The sequence below is a fragment of the Chanodichthys erythropterus genome, chromosome 5 (genome assembly GCF_024489055.1).
Source record: "Chanodichthys erythropterus isolate Z2021 chromosome 5, ASM2448905v1, whole genome shotgun sequence".
Classification (NCBI taxonomy): domain Eukaryota; kingdom Metazoa; phylum Chordata; class Actinopteri; order Cypriniformes; family Xenocyprididae; genus Chanodichthys; species Chanodichthys erythropterus.
The window spans coordinates 21,592,804-21,607,099 of record NC_090225.1 but is presented as its reverse complement, the minus strand read 5'-3'; the positions used below and the strand labels follow the sequence as shown (position 1 = coordinate 21,607,099).

General features: G+C 40.2%; 2 protein-coding genes across 4 annotated transcripts in view; one reads left to right on the top strand and one right to left on the bottom strand.

Moving 5' to 3' along the window:
- macrod2 (mono-ADP ribosylhydrolase 2) overlaps positions 1–14,296 on the bottom strand; it is a 601,684-nt gene that overhangs the window by 490,539 nt on the left and 96,849 nt on the right. The window lies entirely within an intron of this gene.
- On the top strand, positions 2,305–13,297 carry flrt3 (fibronectin leucine rich transmembrane 3). Its single transcript, XM_067386578.1, has 3 exons — positions 2,305–2,584; positions 8,272–8,994; positions 10,115–13,297. Exon 3 carries the CDS (start codon positions 10,143–10,145, stop codon positions 12,090–12,092), a length of 1,950 nt encoding a protein of 649 aa, XP_067242679.1. The 5' UTR covers positions 2,305–2,584; positions 8,272–8,994; positions 10,115–10,142; the 3' UTR covers positions 12,093–13,297.

The following is a 14,296-nucleotide window of genomic DNA, read 5'->3' as shown; positions in this document are numbered from 1 at the left end:
GCCAGTGACAGTTCCATCTACTGTCCCGAGTGTCTTTCACAAGTTCTGAAAGTTAGTGTAAACGAGAATGCACGCGTTGGCGATAATGCATAGACTGATATTGTGTGAAAATGTGGAGAGTGTTAAAACAATGGTGCCTCTATAAATAGCCCACAGGTATCGATTTTTTACGCATTGCATCGATGCATCGGATCGTTAGACATTAGATCGATGTATCGATCTATATCGATGTATCGTTACACCCCTATTATATATATATATACAAATTTTTTTAACTGCCTATTTTGGGGCATCATTATAAATGCGCAGATTCAGGCTGCTGCCCCTTTAAATCCTCGCGCTCCCCGCCCCCAAGCTCTCGACTATGATACATTGCATAAACAAAGTTCACACAGCTAATATAACCCTCAAAATGGATCTTTACAAAATGTCGTGTTCATGAATTATACAGACTGCAAGTGTTTAATAATGAAAATAATGACGGCTCTTGTCTCCGTGAATACAGTAAGAAACGATGGTAACTTTAACCACATTTAACAGTGCTAAGTTTAACAGTGCACATGTTTAAAACATGCTAACCCAACATTTAGAAAGACAATTTACAAATATCACTAAAAATATCATGATATCATGGATCATGTCAGTTATTATCGCTCCATCTGCCATTGTTGGCTATTGTTCTTGCTTGCTTACCTAGTCTGATGATTCTGCTGTGCAGATCCAGACGTCCTGCCCTTGTGTAATGCCTTGAACATGAGCTGGTATATGCAAAAATTGGGGGCGTAAATATTAATGATCCTGACTGTTGCGTAACAGTCTGTGTTATGTTGAGATTCGCCTGTTCTTCGGAGGTTTTTTAAACTAATGAGATTTACATAAGGAGGAGGAAACAACGGTGTTTGAGACTCACTGTATGTCATTTCCATGTACTGAACTCTTGTTATTCAACTATACCAAGGTAAATTGAATTTTCAATTCTATGGCACCTTTAATAATTACATAAATAGCGACATATATTATATTATATTATATTATATTATATTATATTATATTATATACACAATGACAATGTCTAACCTTCACGTCTGTCCAAAACTTTGGCAGTCGAGTCAACAGTCAAGCCACACAGTAGTGAAAGCAGGTCAACCATATCTATTCTACTGAAGGCCACTAGCATTTAATCACTGACAGAACCAAACTCTGAGGTATATCAGCTCCTTTACGGGAAAACTCAGTTTTCAAATGAAAAAAAAAAAAACATCCATGAAGGGGGTTAGTTCATCTAAAAATTAATTTTATCATCACTCACTGTAATGTCATTCCAAACCTTTTTCTGTGGAACAGATTTGTTTTTTTTTGTTTTTTGTTTGTTTTTTTAAGAATTTACTAGCCACTATTTTCATTATAATGACAGAAATACACCATGGTGTGGGGTACAGGCCACCTTATTTATGTTGATTTTTTTATTTTGTAGCTTGACAACCCCAATGCTCATTCACTTCCATTATATGAAAAAGAGTGACCCAAAAATTCCCTAAAAAAGGTTTACTACGACATGAGGGTTAGCAAATGAATTTTTGGGGAAACTATAAGGGTAGAAGAACCATATCTGCTTGCAAAGAGTTTAAGCACAACACAATAACCTCTTCTCCAAAGGGGTCTGCTCAGGTCAGGAACAGACCCGACTGTACAAAGGTCTTCAAAAGCTCTTCAGAGATGATGACACATACAAACAGTCTGTACAGCTGGTTTATGAGGGAGCAAATTCGCCATTTGGAGCCACTTTAATACTTAATACGCATAATGAGGCTGAACATAACGCCTGACTTCAGAGCTTAAAAATTCATAATGTGCTGTGAAACTTAGATGGCACTAACAGCACTCTCTCTAACAGACACACACACACACCACTAAAATAAAAAAGCTCATTGCTCTTATTTAAATAACGCATACCAGGGCTGATCAATTGCTTTGCCTTTTCTCAGCATCTCTAACATATAAACCCCATTACTTAATTCGTAGGCACACATACAGAAAGCTCATCTAAATAATGCTTATGGCGGTCTTCAACACAAACACATGAAATGCCCACTCAAGCTGCCTATTCAAGGCTGCTCTATACCCATCTTTCTTTCTCCTGCCCCCCCTAGCGTCCACAGTGAGTACAGCATGATGGAAGAGGGAAGGAGAGAGAGAGAGACGGAGAGACAGAGAGAAAGGGGAGGAAGCCACAAGCTCCGCCCCCAGATGACATCAGTGCTGTGTTGAAGCAGAGCTGGAGGCAGATGCAACCTCACACTTGTAGTGAGCTCCAGGCAGCTGACCAGCTCTGCCAACTTCTCTATCTTGTCTCTCTCTCTGAGCCAAAGGAGTGTGTGTGTGTGTGTGTGTATGTGAACAAGTGTGTGTGGAAATAAAAACACACCCTGCTATTCGCACCACTGCTGCTACTGAGCCTTTCTGACACTCGGCTCGTTTTGGGGATTGAAATCATCTTCCATTGTATTGGATTTATCCTACGGACTGACTTTATTCTTTGAGGATATTCTCTTTGATTTTCCTTTTTGAATTATTGCTTTGGCAGGTAAGTGTATTTTGTTATGGGTTTCCCCCATTATTCTTGGGCTGTTTTTAACCCGTTCCCTTATGTATTTCATCACCCTAAGGTTATCAAATACCTTCACCATATGCAGAGAAAATCTGGATCTATCCCTTACATTCCAGTCACTCACAAATCTTCCCATTGAATTATTTCTAAACTTTCAGATCCGGCCATTTGTTTGTGATGAGGAAAAGGGCGTTTTATTGTGTTTTATTTCAGACCCTTAGGGATTTGAGGGGGATGCAATAGCAATTTAAACTCACAAGTACAGTAGTCATGAAATTCAGCAGTATATATAGCCCTTCATTTACCATTTAAGATTCAATGTGCATCTCTAAACCAAATTTAAAACAATAGTTCGCTTTTAAAACACTAGCATAATTTATTAACCTTTATGTTGTTTCAAATCTCTATGACTTTCTTTCCTTGAACACAAAAAGGCATGTAAAGAAGAGATGTAAATGCTCAGCCACTACTCACTTTCAATTAATCTTTTTTTTTTTTTTTTCATATAATGAATGAATGTGAATGGTGAACGAGGCTGTCATTCTGTCTAACATCACATTTTACGAAGGATTTTGTTAAGTCATATAGGTTTGGAACAACTTGAAGGCGAGAAAACGAACGAATTTTCATTTCCATTTTTCGGTGAACTATCCCTTTAAGTCTCCATTCCGCTGCCGCGAATAAACGCACTAGGGACGCACAACTTACATTTTATTCTCACCATCAGCACTCTATATCAGTTAGCCTGCTATAATAGATCTTTAAAATATCGTTTAGAAAAAAAACGCAATGCAGATTGTATTTTTACCGCCTGCAATCAACAGGAACGTATAAACTTAACGCGGTGCGTCTTAAATCTTGTGTGAGAGCCTTATCGCTAACGAAACGAGCAGACGTCGATTGCAAATAAGTAAATATATATTAATAATGCACAACATATGCTGTGGAAGCCTGATGAGAGAGTGATTGGAATAAAGAATGGTCGAATCGGGGATGCGGCGCGTGACACTTCATGTACACTGCGCGCGACACGACAAAACTAGAACTCTCCCATTATAGAAGCCGCTTGCAGCGCAGACAGCTTCGGTGATTATGAGGGTCGCGTTCTAATTTGGAATACTAACGAAAACTCACAAGACTTCGAGATTGGCGCGCAATAAATGTGCGCCCTGTGCTTTTCATTGAGAGAGTGAGTGTGTGTCGCAGTAAAGAGATCTGAGGCTGTCAGCTGCGTCAGGATTTTCCCATCAAACGAATTTCCCTTCTTTTAAGTAGCCTTCCAAGTTATCTGAAAGATAAGCTTTCATATCTGTTAGAAAGAAAAAGTCAAGATTGAAATAATAGTTTTGTGCAGATAAAGAGAGAGGGACTGTGAGATGACGATAAGAGCCAGCTTCAGTCAGAGCTGATTAAATCAGTTTATAAGACGACTATAGTAGACAATTCACATTAGACAAGTATGCAAAAAATGAATAAGACCTATGTACTTTTAAGTGCAAGTTGTTTTCCCTAGCTTTGAGCTTCATCTGTGCAAATGCAGTAAAAGACTGTGTATTCAGAGATGTTAGTTTCTTAGCACAATAATAGCTGAGAAGCACAAATGGTCTGTTTTGACTATGTAAGGAGGGTGATAAAATTAACTAACCCATTGTTCTTTGTTGTACGTGTCAAAGCACTCTGTGGCAGTCTTTTTCGCTTGCATAAACAATTTGTATCAGTGATTTACAAATACCACACCACCGAGATTTAAAAAGGCATAAATACCAGTCTCCCTTAAGATACTAATAGACAGCAATGCAAATTAACCAACTTTCTATATTTTAATACAAAAATCTAAGCATTCAGTGTATGTTTACTGGCAGCCAGGCAGATAGCATTCTTTGTTTCAAGCCATGAATGCCGGAGGCTAAACCCAGTGGTCCGTGGCATTCACTCAGAGTCAACATGAAATGGTCATGTCTTTCAGGCCTTCAGAAAAAAGTCTGTCACCCTTTTGTGTCGAAGACAAAAACAAATCGTCTAGTAGAATTTTCCTCATGTCGGCGGCCAACCTCTGACCTCGGAGAGGCCATTCTATAAAATGTACCTTAAAAACAAGCCTAGAAGTCAATTTTCTGAAACATTTGAGAAAATGACTTATTTTTATTGTTTAAGTGGAAATATACTTTTCTGATGACATTATGTAACAAACAGAAAAATAGGGCTGTGAATTTTAGCTTAATTGCAGATACAATTTACTCCTTTTGGAGTGGAAACGAAAAAAGTACAGTGCAGTAAAATCAACCCATCCTTTTTGCCCTTGTCCAGCAACTGCTGCCCCCTGTACCCTGGCAGGGGGTACATATGTGGTAATTAAAGCGCCAGTTTAGCCTCCAAGTGTCTGTGTGTATTTGCATGCACAGGCCTGATACAGAAGCACCTACCACCCCCAAGTGGGGAAAACAGTGCAGCTGCCACAGACCACTCTCTTTTCAGTGCAGCACAAAAGAAAAAGACCCCCTGTCTCCCCTAGAATCCACTCTCACTGCCTGAACGCTAGCCAGGGACAAACCTGCGGATCATCTGCCCCAAAACCGCACACAGAGGGGAGTCACTAACACAATAGCCTGCTCTTAAATTAACGTTAAAGCTGTGCCTAAACCGTTCTTCTCGTTTCCAAATATGTAGGCAGAAATGTTTCATCTCTCGGCCCACTAGGCTTTAGAGAGGCATGATATGGCTTCATGGACATAAGATACATGACAAAGAGAGGCATTTAGTTCAAATCCTGCCAGGGGTTCAGAATCTATTGAAAAGAGAGCTGTTTTTCATAATCATAGCCCAGGACCAACCAATGAAGACTAATTTCATCCTAAATGCCTCTGTTTATGCCTGGGCTCTGATCAAATGTGACAGCATTTTTGGGAACTAATAGAAAACATGAACTCGAAATTTAAAAATGATTCATAATTCAACATTTTCCATCTTAAGGTTTAACCAAATTTCTCTAAAAATGCGGGGGGGGGGGGGGGGGTAATAATAATGTAACATATTTGTATTTAATATTCCAGTTTTCATATGTATTAAAATGATTCAATATTCCTGAAAACTTTAAAACAAATATTTTGCACAATCATATTCAAATATGATTGTCCCTTAAATGCACTTTTTAAACCATGTCTCAGTGCCCCAACCCTAGTGTTCAGAACTCAAGACACTAAACGAGCAAAAGGTAGTTGGCTGTGGCCATTTTAACCAGGATGCTCGATTGAACATCACTTCGAGCAGAGCAATGGGGCAGAAGCAGGCCTAGCCATTAGAATGATCTCCTAACGGGAAATGTGGCCTATTAGAACGATAGTGAGAGGTGCCCGTCACATTCAGTGGCCTTTTTTCTCTGGCTTTGAGCAGTGGGAGGGAGAGGGGCTGGAAGATTTAACCAAATGTGAAAAAGCTAATAATTCTAAGTGAAAGAAGTTCAGTAAAGCAGAAGAGCAAAGGCCAGGGCCCTTATGCTTAACTTGTAATGAACAATGGACCACAGCCACTTCAGTGAAATCTGAAGAGCCGGGGAAAAAAAGAAAGAAATGATAATGCAGCCAATCATCCATCCAGATCAAGGTTTGCATGACCACTGAGACAGCTGGCATGACAAGCTTAGGTGAAGCGTATAAGGTAGATGCCCTCCCTTCTTTTCCGTTTGACCTTTACGACCATAACATAATACTGGCCCATATATATTCCCAAGACACCTGTGCTTTTAGCAAGGTCATGAAATATCATGAAATAAACAGGCACCTGTGAGTGAACCCTTAAATTTTCAGGGAAGTATCTTGGCAGAAAAGAAATCCAAAGGGGCTTGTGTATAGCCAACTTCCTTTTTGCCCGCTCCTGTGCCAGGAAGTGATTTATATTGGGTATAGTGCATAAAGCAAGAGCAATTCCATCTCCACATAATTTCACAGTCTGTTATTTGTCAGGCTTCAAGAAAAATGGCAATCTACTTTACACACATAATTCTCCGAAACAATACAAGATTTCCTCAGAACAGTTAAACAAAATTGCAAGCTGATCGCTAACCAACTATTCACCGTTCCTGCAAGTACTTAGTTTCCTCTTCAATAAATCCGACAATCATGAGGCAAATGTTTCAGGATTCAACAAAAAGGAAGCAACTTAGTCTGTCAGCATACTGAAAGCTCACCGTCAACCATCACCTGCTCTTAAAGTAGGGTCACACCTGCTGTTTTGGAGCCCTTGTTAATCTACTAATATAATAGTAGGGACATAGAGCACTTAGGCTCAACAGAAGGATGGGGTGTACTATTAGACCGTGTTGGCGAGACCTGTTATCAAGTTATAGGGCCTTTAATTCCCTAATCTCTCCTTGTCACTCCCTACAACTGTTTCAAAGCTGCCTGGCATACCCAAACATGTTTTACAGGAAGGTTACCATCCGCAGGTCAGCAGAAGGGTTTTAGGCAAGGGCACAAACCGTGGTGATGGCTGTCAGATGGAGAAATGTATATTGTCAGTCTATGTAACCGGAAAGATGTATCGTGGGAAATTACAGTATGGAAGGTGCAGCATAGACGTCTCTTTAGGGCCACCGGAGGTGACTTGCATGAAGAACTCATTTGGGTATTCATGAGTCTGCAAGACATAAAACGTGTTCATCTCACATGTACATTTTTGAGCAGTGCGAGGGCGTTGTGTTCAGGTGCTTTCGGGGCAGCCCGAGGGACCTTTGGTGGCTGCTCGACACCTCAGCAGCAATATGCTTCACAGTGACTCCTATTTTTGCCTTCACCTTCACCTTCCAGAGCATCTTTAGCCACTTTGAAAGCACAGCTCAGTGGAGAACGACGCCAGGCAGGAGGGAGCGGTCTTTGGTCATTGTCGCAGGCCCAAACCGTGGTCGCTTTTCTTATGCAAAGGAATGCTTTTCAGCCATCACCATAGAGAGCACTAGAGGGGGGATGTTAGGGTTAGTGGCAGACAGAACAACGAACACAGTTATCCTGGCAGCACAGGCTTAAGGCGAGGAAAAAGAAAGGTTTTTATAAAAATCTACACAACATCTCCACTAATCCAGGTTTCACAAACAGTGTCCACTATCAAAGGACTGCAGCCAAAGGGCTTTTCTCTGTGGTCATTTACCCAGAGGCAAAGAAATCCCCTGATATACAGAAACCCAATAAGCTTAAGGGACTTTCAAATTCTCATATCAACCACACACTCCTCTTATTTTTCCCTCACTTCAATCTGATAAGTCTGAAATGCAGCTAAGCGATCTACAGGCCATAACAATCCATAAAAATCCAATCCATTGTGGTATACTTTTTATGTTAGGTGCAAACCTTGAAAACAGAAGATAAAGCGCTATTGTTTACGTCAACGTATTGTCGATGGCAAATGAAAATGCTCTGTTTGAAGGACAGTGGCCAATTGCAGCTGGCTGCATCGCTGTCTGACTCAATCTCAGCCTTGGTACTATCATCTCAAAATTAAATAAACACTGCCTAACAGCATATTACACATAGTCAATAACTCATTCTCAACGAGGCCACGTACTTTACCTTTTCTTGTGTCTTGACGTATTCAGATGTCACATACTGTCATTGACAAAAGAATCTGCTCTTATTGAATATTCCTTTTTCTGTTTTCTCTATCCTTGCTGGTAGGAGGTTCAGCATGTGAGAGGGAGTGGGTGTCTGCACGTCAGGCACAGGTTTGTGAAACAAGAGCCAAGGAGCCAGAGTGCTACAGCAGCACAGGAGATTCTGCTTTCGAGCCACGAGGCTGGATACTTTATTCATGCTCCTGCCGGGAGTGAGACTACAGGATTCGGGGCTGACTTTGGAGCCTGACTTCAGAACCGAACCGCCCTGGATTTGAGCCCAGCGTACTGCAGACGGACAGGGGTCTTAACGCCATGACCAGTCTGCTTCGGGAGAGACGGGAGCAGTTCACTTCTCGAAGAGGACTCTCTGTTTCACACAAAAGGGTGTGATTAGGAATCGCAACTTAAAATAAAAGGATTCTGCTCTCTTTTTTTATTTCCTTTTTTGTTTTAGTCCTTTTTTGTGATTAAAAATTACTGAAATTGCATGACTGCACAGGAAAAGGCTGCCTGAGGTCTGTCTGGAAGTGAAGCTGCTTGCTTTATAGGTTTATCTACCATGGCAAAGCCTTTGATTGCATGAACTGTGGACGCTGCAATACAAGAAAGGAGGTCAGCGGTACAAACAAGGATCAGTTCGGCAAATACCAGCCTGGTCAGGATATAACCAAAGAGACCCCTTTGACAAGACAGACAAACATCTCCTGAAAGAATAGAAAGGAAGGTTTAAAGTCTCATTGGATTTTGGGTGGCAGCAGCGGATTAACTGGCATTTCTAAATCAGGTATGACAAATATGGATGTTCTTGCTGTGCCTTTTGTCTTCTAATATATATGTGCACAAACAGAGGTAATAAGGAAAATGTGAAATTAAAGTAATAAATCAAAAAAAGATAATTAAAAAAGTTCACACTTTAACTGCCTATGGAAATAATGTAATACAATTACATATTACATAAAATGAATACAGAAAAAATAAAATAATTATGTATGTAATATATAATATATAAATATTATATCTAACAAACAGCATAATATTTATATAGAATATATAAACACTTTATAAAAATACATTATATTATTATATATTACATTATATAAAAATGAAAAAAATACACAATGGTATTTTATATAAACACAAATCTAAGAAAATTAGTCTAATAGCTTCTGAAAGTAATATTTTTGTTGGAATAATTTGCTTTCCTTTTTCTTCTAAGTTACAACCCTTGCACCTTTTGCAAACTATGATTCTCTGACATGTCCTACAGGGACACAAATCTTGCAGAAAGAAAAAGCAAAAAGACAAGCTGATTTTACAACGATTAATTAACAAAGCCTGACTTTGTTCTACCACTAGTTTTCAGCAAAAAAATGCATTCTTGAAATGCACTGGCTAACAGCAGAAATGTGTAAAACAACAAGAGTCAGAGATTACATTACACACAGCAAAAGATAAAACCTCTCACACACAGGCATCTCATTCAAGGAAATCTAGCAGGTTTAAGGATTTGTTATCTACATCCACAGCTGACTGGGAATATCCTTCCACTTAAATTAGACTTGCTTCTGAACTTCTCCTTTTCCTCTTATTTTCCCCCTCTAATCCCCCTTTCTTTTTTCGCTGCTTTATATTGTTTTTTATATAAAACTGATTTCAATCAAGATAAATACCCCAGGCATGTTTCGCTACCATGTTTTTTTTTTTTTTTTTGTTCATGTCATTGGAAATGTTAATAGCCTCTTTTCATTAATTCAACAGCAGAAATATAGTATTTTTCTTAAAATTAAATCATTTACAATGAAAGAGGCGCTCCAGGCGCTGTACATAAAACAGCAATTAGAGCAGGACATTGCCTTTTCTTCAAACTGCATGAATTTGACTTTTTCCCTTCTTTTTCCTCCAAGGGCAACAACCGGAAAAAGGACATTAGCGATGGCAAGCAATTACAAGTCCTTCTTCGTCTTCTTCATCAGAGCTGGGCTTTTGCTTGGCCTGGCCAATCCGTTGGTGACCTCAGCCTCCTGTCCCTCGCAGTGCCGTTGCGATGGGACTTTCATATACTGCAATGACCGGGATTTGACTTCCATCCCTTCGGGCATCCCAGAGGACGCTACAGTACTTTTTCTTCAGAACAACCGCATCAAAAGTGCAGGGATCCCTACGGATCTACGACGGCTAAACAATGTCGAAAAGATCTACCTGTACTGCAACAATCTTGATGAGTTCCCCACCAACCTGCCGCTGAATGTCAAGGAACTTCATTTGCAGGAGAACAATATCCGGACTATCACCCATGCCTCCCTGGCACAGATTCCCTTTATTGAGGAATTACACCTTGATGACAATTCCGTGTCAGCAGTCAGCATTGAAGAGGGTGCCTTCCGGGACAGCAACCATTTGAGGCTGCTCTTCCTGTCACGGAACCACCTCAGCACCATACCTTCCGGTCTGCCAATGACTATTGAGGAGCTTCGCTTCGATGACAACCGCATCTCATCCATCTCAGAGGCATCCCTGCAGGATCTTATAAACCTGAAGCGACTGGTTCTGGATGGCAACCTTCTGAACAACAGGGGCATTGGGGAGATGGCTTTGGTGAACTTAGTCAATCTGACCGAGCTCTCATTGGTACGAAACTCCCTGACATCCCCACCCTCCAACCTGCCGGGCACAAGCCTGGAGAAGCTAAATCTTCAAGACAACCACATCAATCACGTGCCAGCAGGTGCCTTTGCTTTTCTGCGACAGCTGTACCGCTTGGATCTGTCAGGCAACAACTTGAGCAGTCTGCCCATGGGGGTATTCGACGACCTGGATAACCTTACGCAGCTGCTCTTGCGCAACAACCCCTGGTACTGCAACTGCAGGATGAAGTGGGTACGTGACTGGCTGCGCACTCTTCCATCTAAGGTCAATGTGCGTGGCTTCATGTGCCAGGGTCCTGATAAGGTCAAAGGGATGGCCATCAAGGACCTATCCACAGAGCTGTTTGGCTGCTCGGACACAGAGATTCCGCCTACATTTGAGACCAGCACAGTCTCAAACACTTTGCCACCCTCTCGGCCCCAGTGGCCCTCATATGTAACTAAAAGACCTGTGGTTAAGGGTCCAGACCTGGGAAGAAACTATCGCAGCACAACGCCGTCCAGTCGTAAGATCATTACAATAAGCGTTAAATCCAGTAGTGCTGAGACGGTGCACATATCTTGGAGAGTATCTCAGCCCATGACGGCCCTGAGGCTCAGTTGGCTAAAGCTGGGCCACAGTCCTGCATTCGGATCCATAACTGAGACCATCGTCCAAGGGGAGAAAACAGAGTACCTGCTTACTGCTTTGGAACCCGAATCCTCTTATCGGATATGCATGGTTCCCATGGAAACTAGTAACATTTACCTGTCAGATGAGACACCTGTTTGCATAGAGACAGAAACTGGTTCCCTGAAAGCATACAATCCCACCACAACCTTGAACAGAGAGCAGGAGAAAGAGCCTTATAAAAATTCCAATCTGCCTTTAGCTGCTATCATTGGAGGGGCAGTGGCCCTTTTGGCCATCATCATGCTGGCCCTGGTGTGCTGGTACATCCACAGGAATGGTTCCTTATTTTCCAGGAACTGCACATACAACAAAGGGCGTAGGCGGAAGGACGATTACGCTGAAGCTGGAACAAAGAAGGACAACTCCATCTTGGAGATTAGAGAGACCTCTTTTCAAATGATTCCCATAAATCACATGCCCGTTTCAAAGGAGGAGTTTGTGATACACACAATTTTTCCTCCCAATGGCTTAAGTCTTTACAAGAGTCCACACAGCGAAAACAGCATCAACAACAGAAGCTACAGAGACAGTGGAATACCAGATTCAGACTACTCTCATTCATGATAGTGTGCGCGGATTACAAAGACATTTTATTGCTAATGAGTGACTTGGAGGCTGCTTGGTCTTTTGCAAAACACTGGATTGAAAAGACTGAGAAAGCATCGATATGTACATTTGCCATATAATTTATATTTAAGGACAATTTATTAAAAGGAAAAAGGTTCCGATTGCAGGCCATCACTGAACCATCGGTGTATGCTGCCACAAACTGCAATTCTATATTTTAGATATTTGTAGTCATTTGTACTGTACTTCCTTTACTTATGGTTTTAGACCAATTAAAAAAAACTTTGTGCTCTACTGAGATATGATGACTTGTCAACTGTGAAAGTGGGTTTTCATTGCTGTGTTGAACAATCAGATATTAGAAAACCATGTAGTATAAGCACAGGTCAAAACTATCGCTATGTTGCTGTCAGTGAAAAAAAAATACAACAAAAAACAAGGCTGTGGGAATATAGGGCATAGTTGATCAAAGGAAATAAAGACACAATTGTTTTGTTAATTTTAAGGAGGGCAGGCACAGACTTTCTCCGGTGTCACAGAAACCTCTGGGTTTCTTTAGGAATCCTGGTTGCCCTTTTCAGAACGATGCCAGGCTTTACATCACTGCAATGTTTAGGAAGCAGATATCTATTACTTCCTCTCTGCCCTGGAAGAGGAAGCAACACAGCACAGAATCCTAAATCCTTTGCAAATGAAGCACACAGATCAAATGAGAGGTTACTTTGCAGTCAAATCAAAGCAGATGGCCTAAAACACAAGAATAGAACTAAATATCGCTCGTTCGGCAAAGGGAAACAGCATTTACCATATCCCTCAGTACAGTTAACCACATGTCATGTAAACGTTGCCCTCTAAAAGGAATATATTGTGGGCAGAAAAAAAATATGGCAAGAAACACATTTGGGCTCTTTTCTATTTGGAATATAAAGTGTCAACTATTTTTTTGTTCATATAATTCTTATTTGTATTTTTGTTTTCTAATTCAAGCCACTTTTATGTTGCCACAGTTAAATTGTTCTTTACAACTGAAGACCAAAGTGCATTGAATGCCCTTTGGCCAGTCTTGTATGTGCCTTGATCCAATGCTTATTGTATTTAGCTTTTTTCAAAAAAAAAAAAATAAATCAGTGACTTAACTTTTTTCATACACACTTGAATATGATAGGATATTGGTCATATTGCAAAATAAAAGTGGATAAAACCCCAACTCGATGGTCTCCTTTTCCCCAAAAGAATGCTTTCCATTTATTTTTAATACCTCTAAGCTTTGCATACACCATTCCGGCCCTCAAAAGTGTGCATCTAAAGCAGTGTCACGTGAAGTGACAGAGAGGATATGCGAACAAATGCAGTGCTTAATTTGGGCCGGATCCTGATCTGGAAAATGTCAATATTTGGGATTTTTCCATTCCGGCAAGTGCATTACATGGTGACAGTACATGCATGTGAGAGACAGATTGAGCACGGGTTTATTCAGACGTATTTGGAGATTATGTTTTGCTATTGGCCCTCAGCATATTTATTTTTGACCAATCAGCTTTCTTAAATTCAAAATCACTCATTGGTTGGAACTGTTTTGCATGCAGTAAAGTTTGAAGAGTAGCATAAAGTTTGGAAAGTGTGTATATACCTGACAAATTATTCTAGTAAAAATAAGTTAATATTGCCAAAATGTCAAAAAGATAGTCAAGCATATTTTCATTTTCCATATCCACCACGAGTAAAGCTGATGTTGTTTCTGATCAAAAGAGATCCCAAAGAAGGAACTGCTAATGCTAATAGTGAATGAATCTGCGCTTTGAATGAATCAGGATAGTCAATGATTAATGGCCTATTAATAAATATAGCCACTTGCTTCATTACTGAAAGAATGAATGACTCAATGACTCACTCATTAAGACAGTGACTTGCCGTCATGTACTGGCGGTTGTAGTTTAATATTTAAAGGTATCACTTCGTTTTTACCATCATTTATTGCTTTAATTATTATATATTAATAATAAAATTAATGGAATTTTAAGAATATGACATAAAACATGAAACATACATTTAAAATGGTTAGAAAAACTGACTTTATAAAAAGGTAAAAACATGTACTTGTAAATCAATTTAAGGGGGCAAATATTGTCCCTTAAATGGAAAAGGTGTGACAGCAGTCTAAACTGAAGAGAGGGGGTATGCAGAAGGATGTTTAATGCCTA

What these genes read in the sequence shown, in the direction of transcription:
- flrt3 (XM_067386578.1), top strand. Translation starts at nt 10,143, where the DNA reads ATGGCAAGCAATTACAAGTCCTTCTTCGTCTTCTTCATCAGAGCTGGG.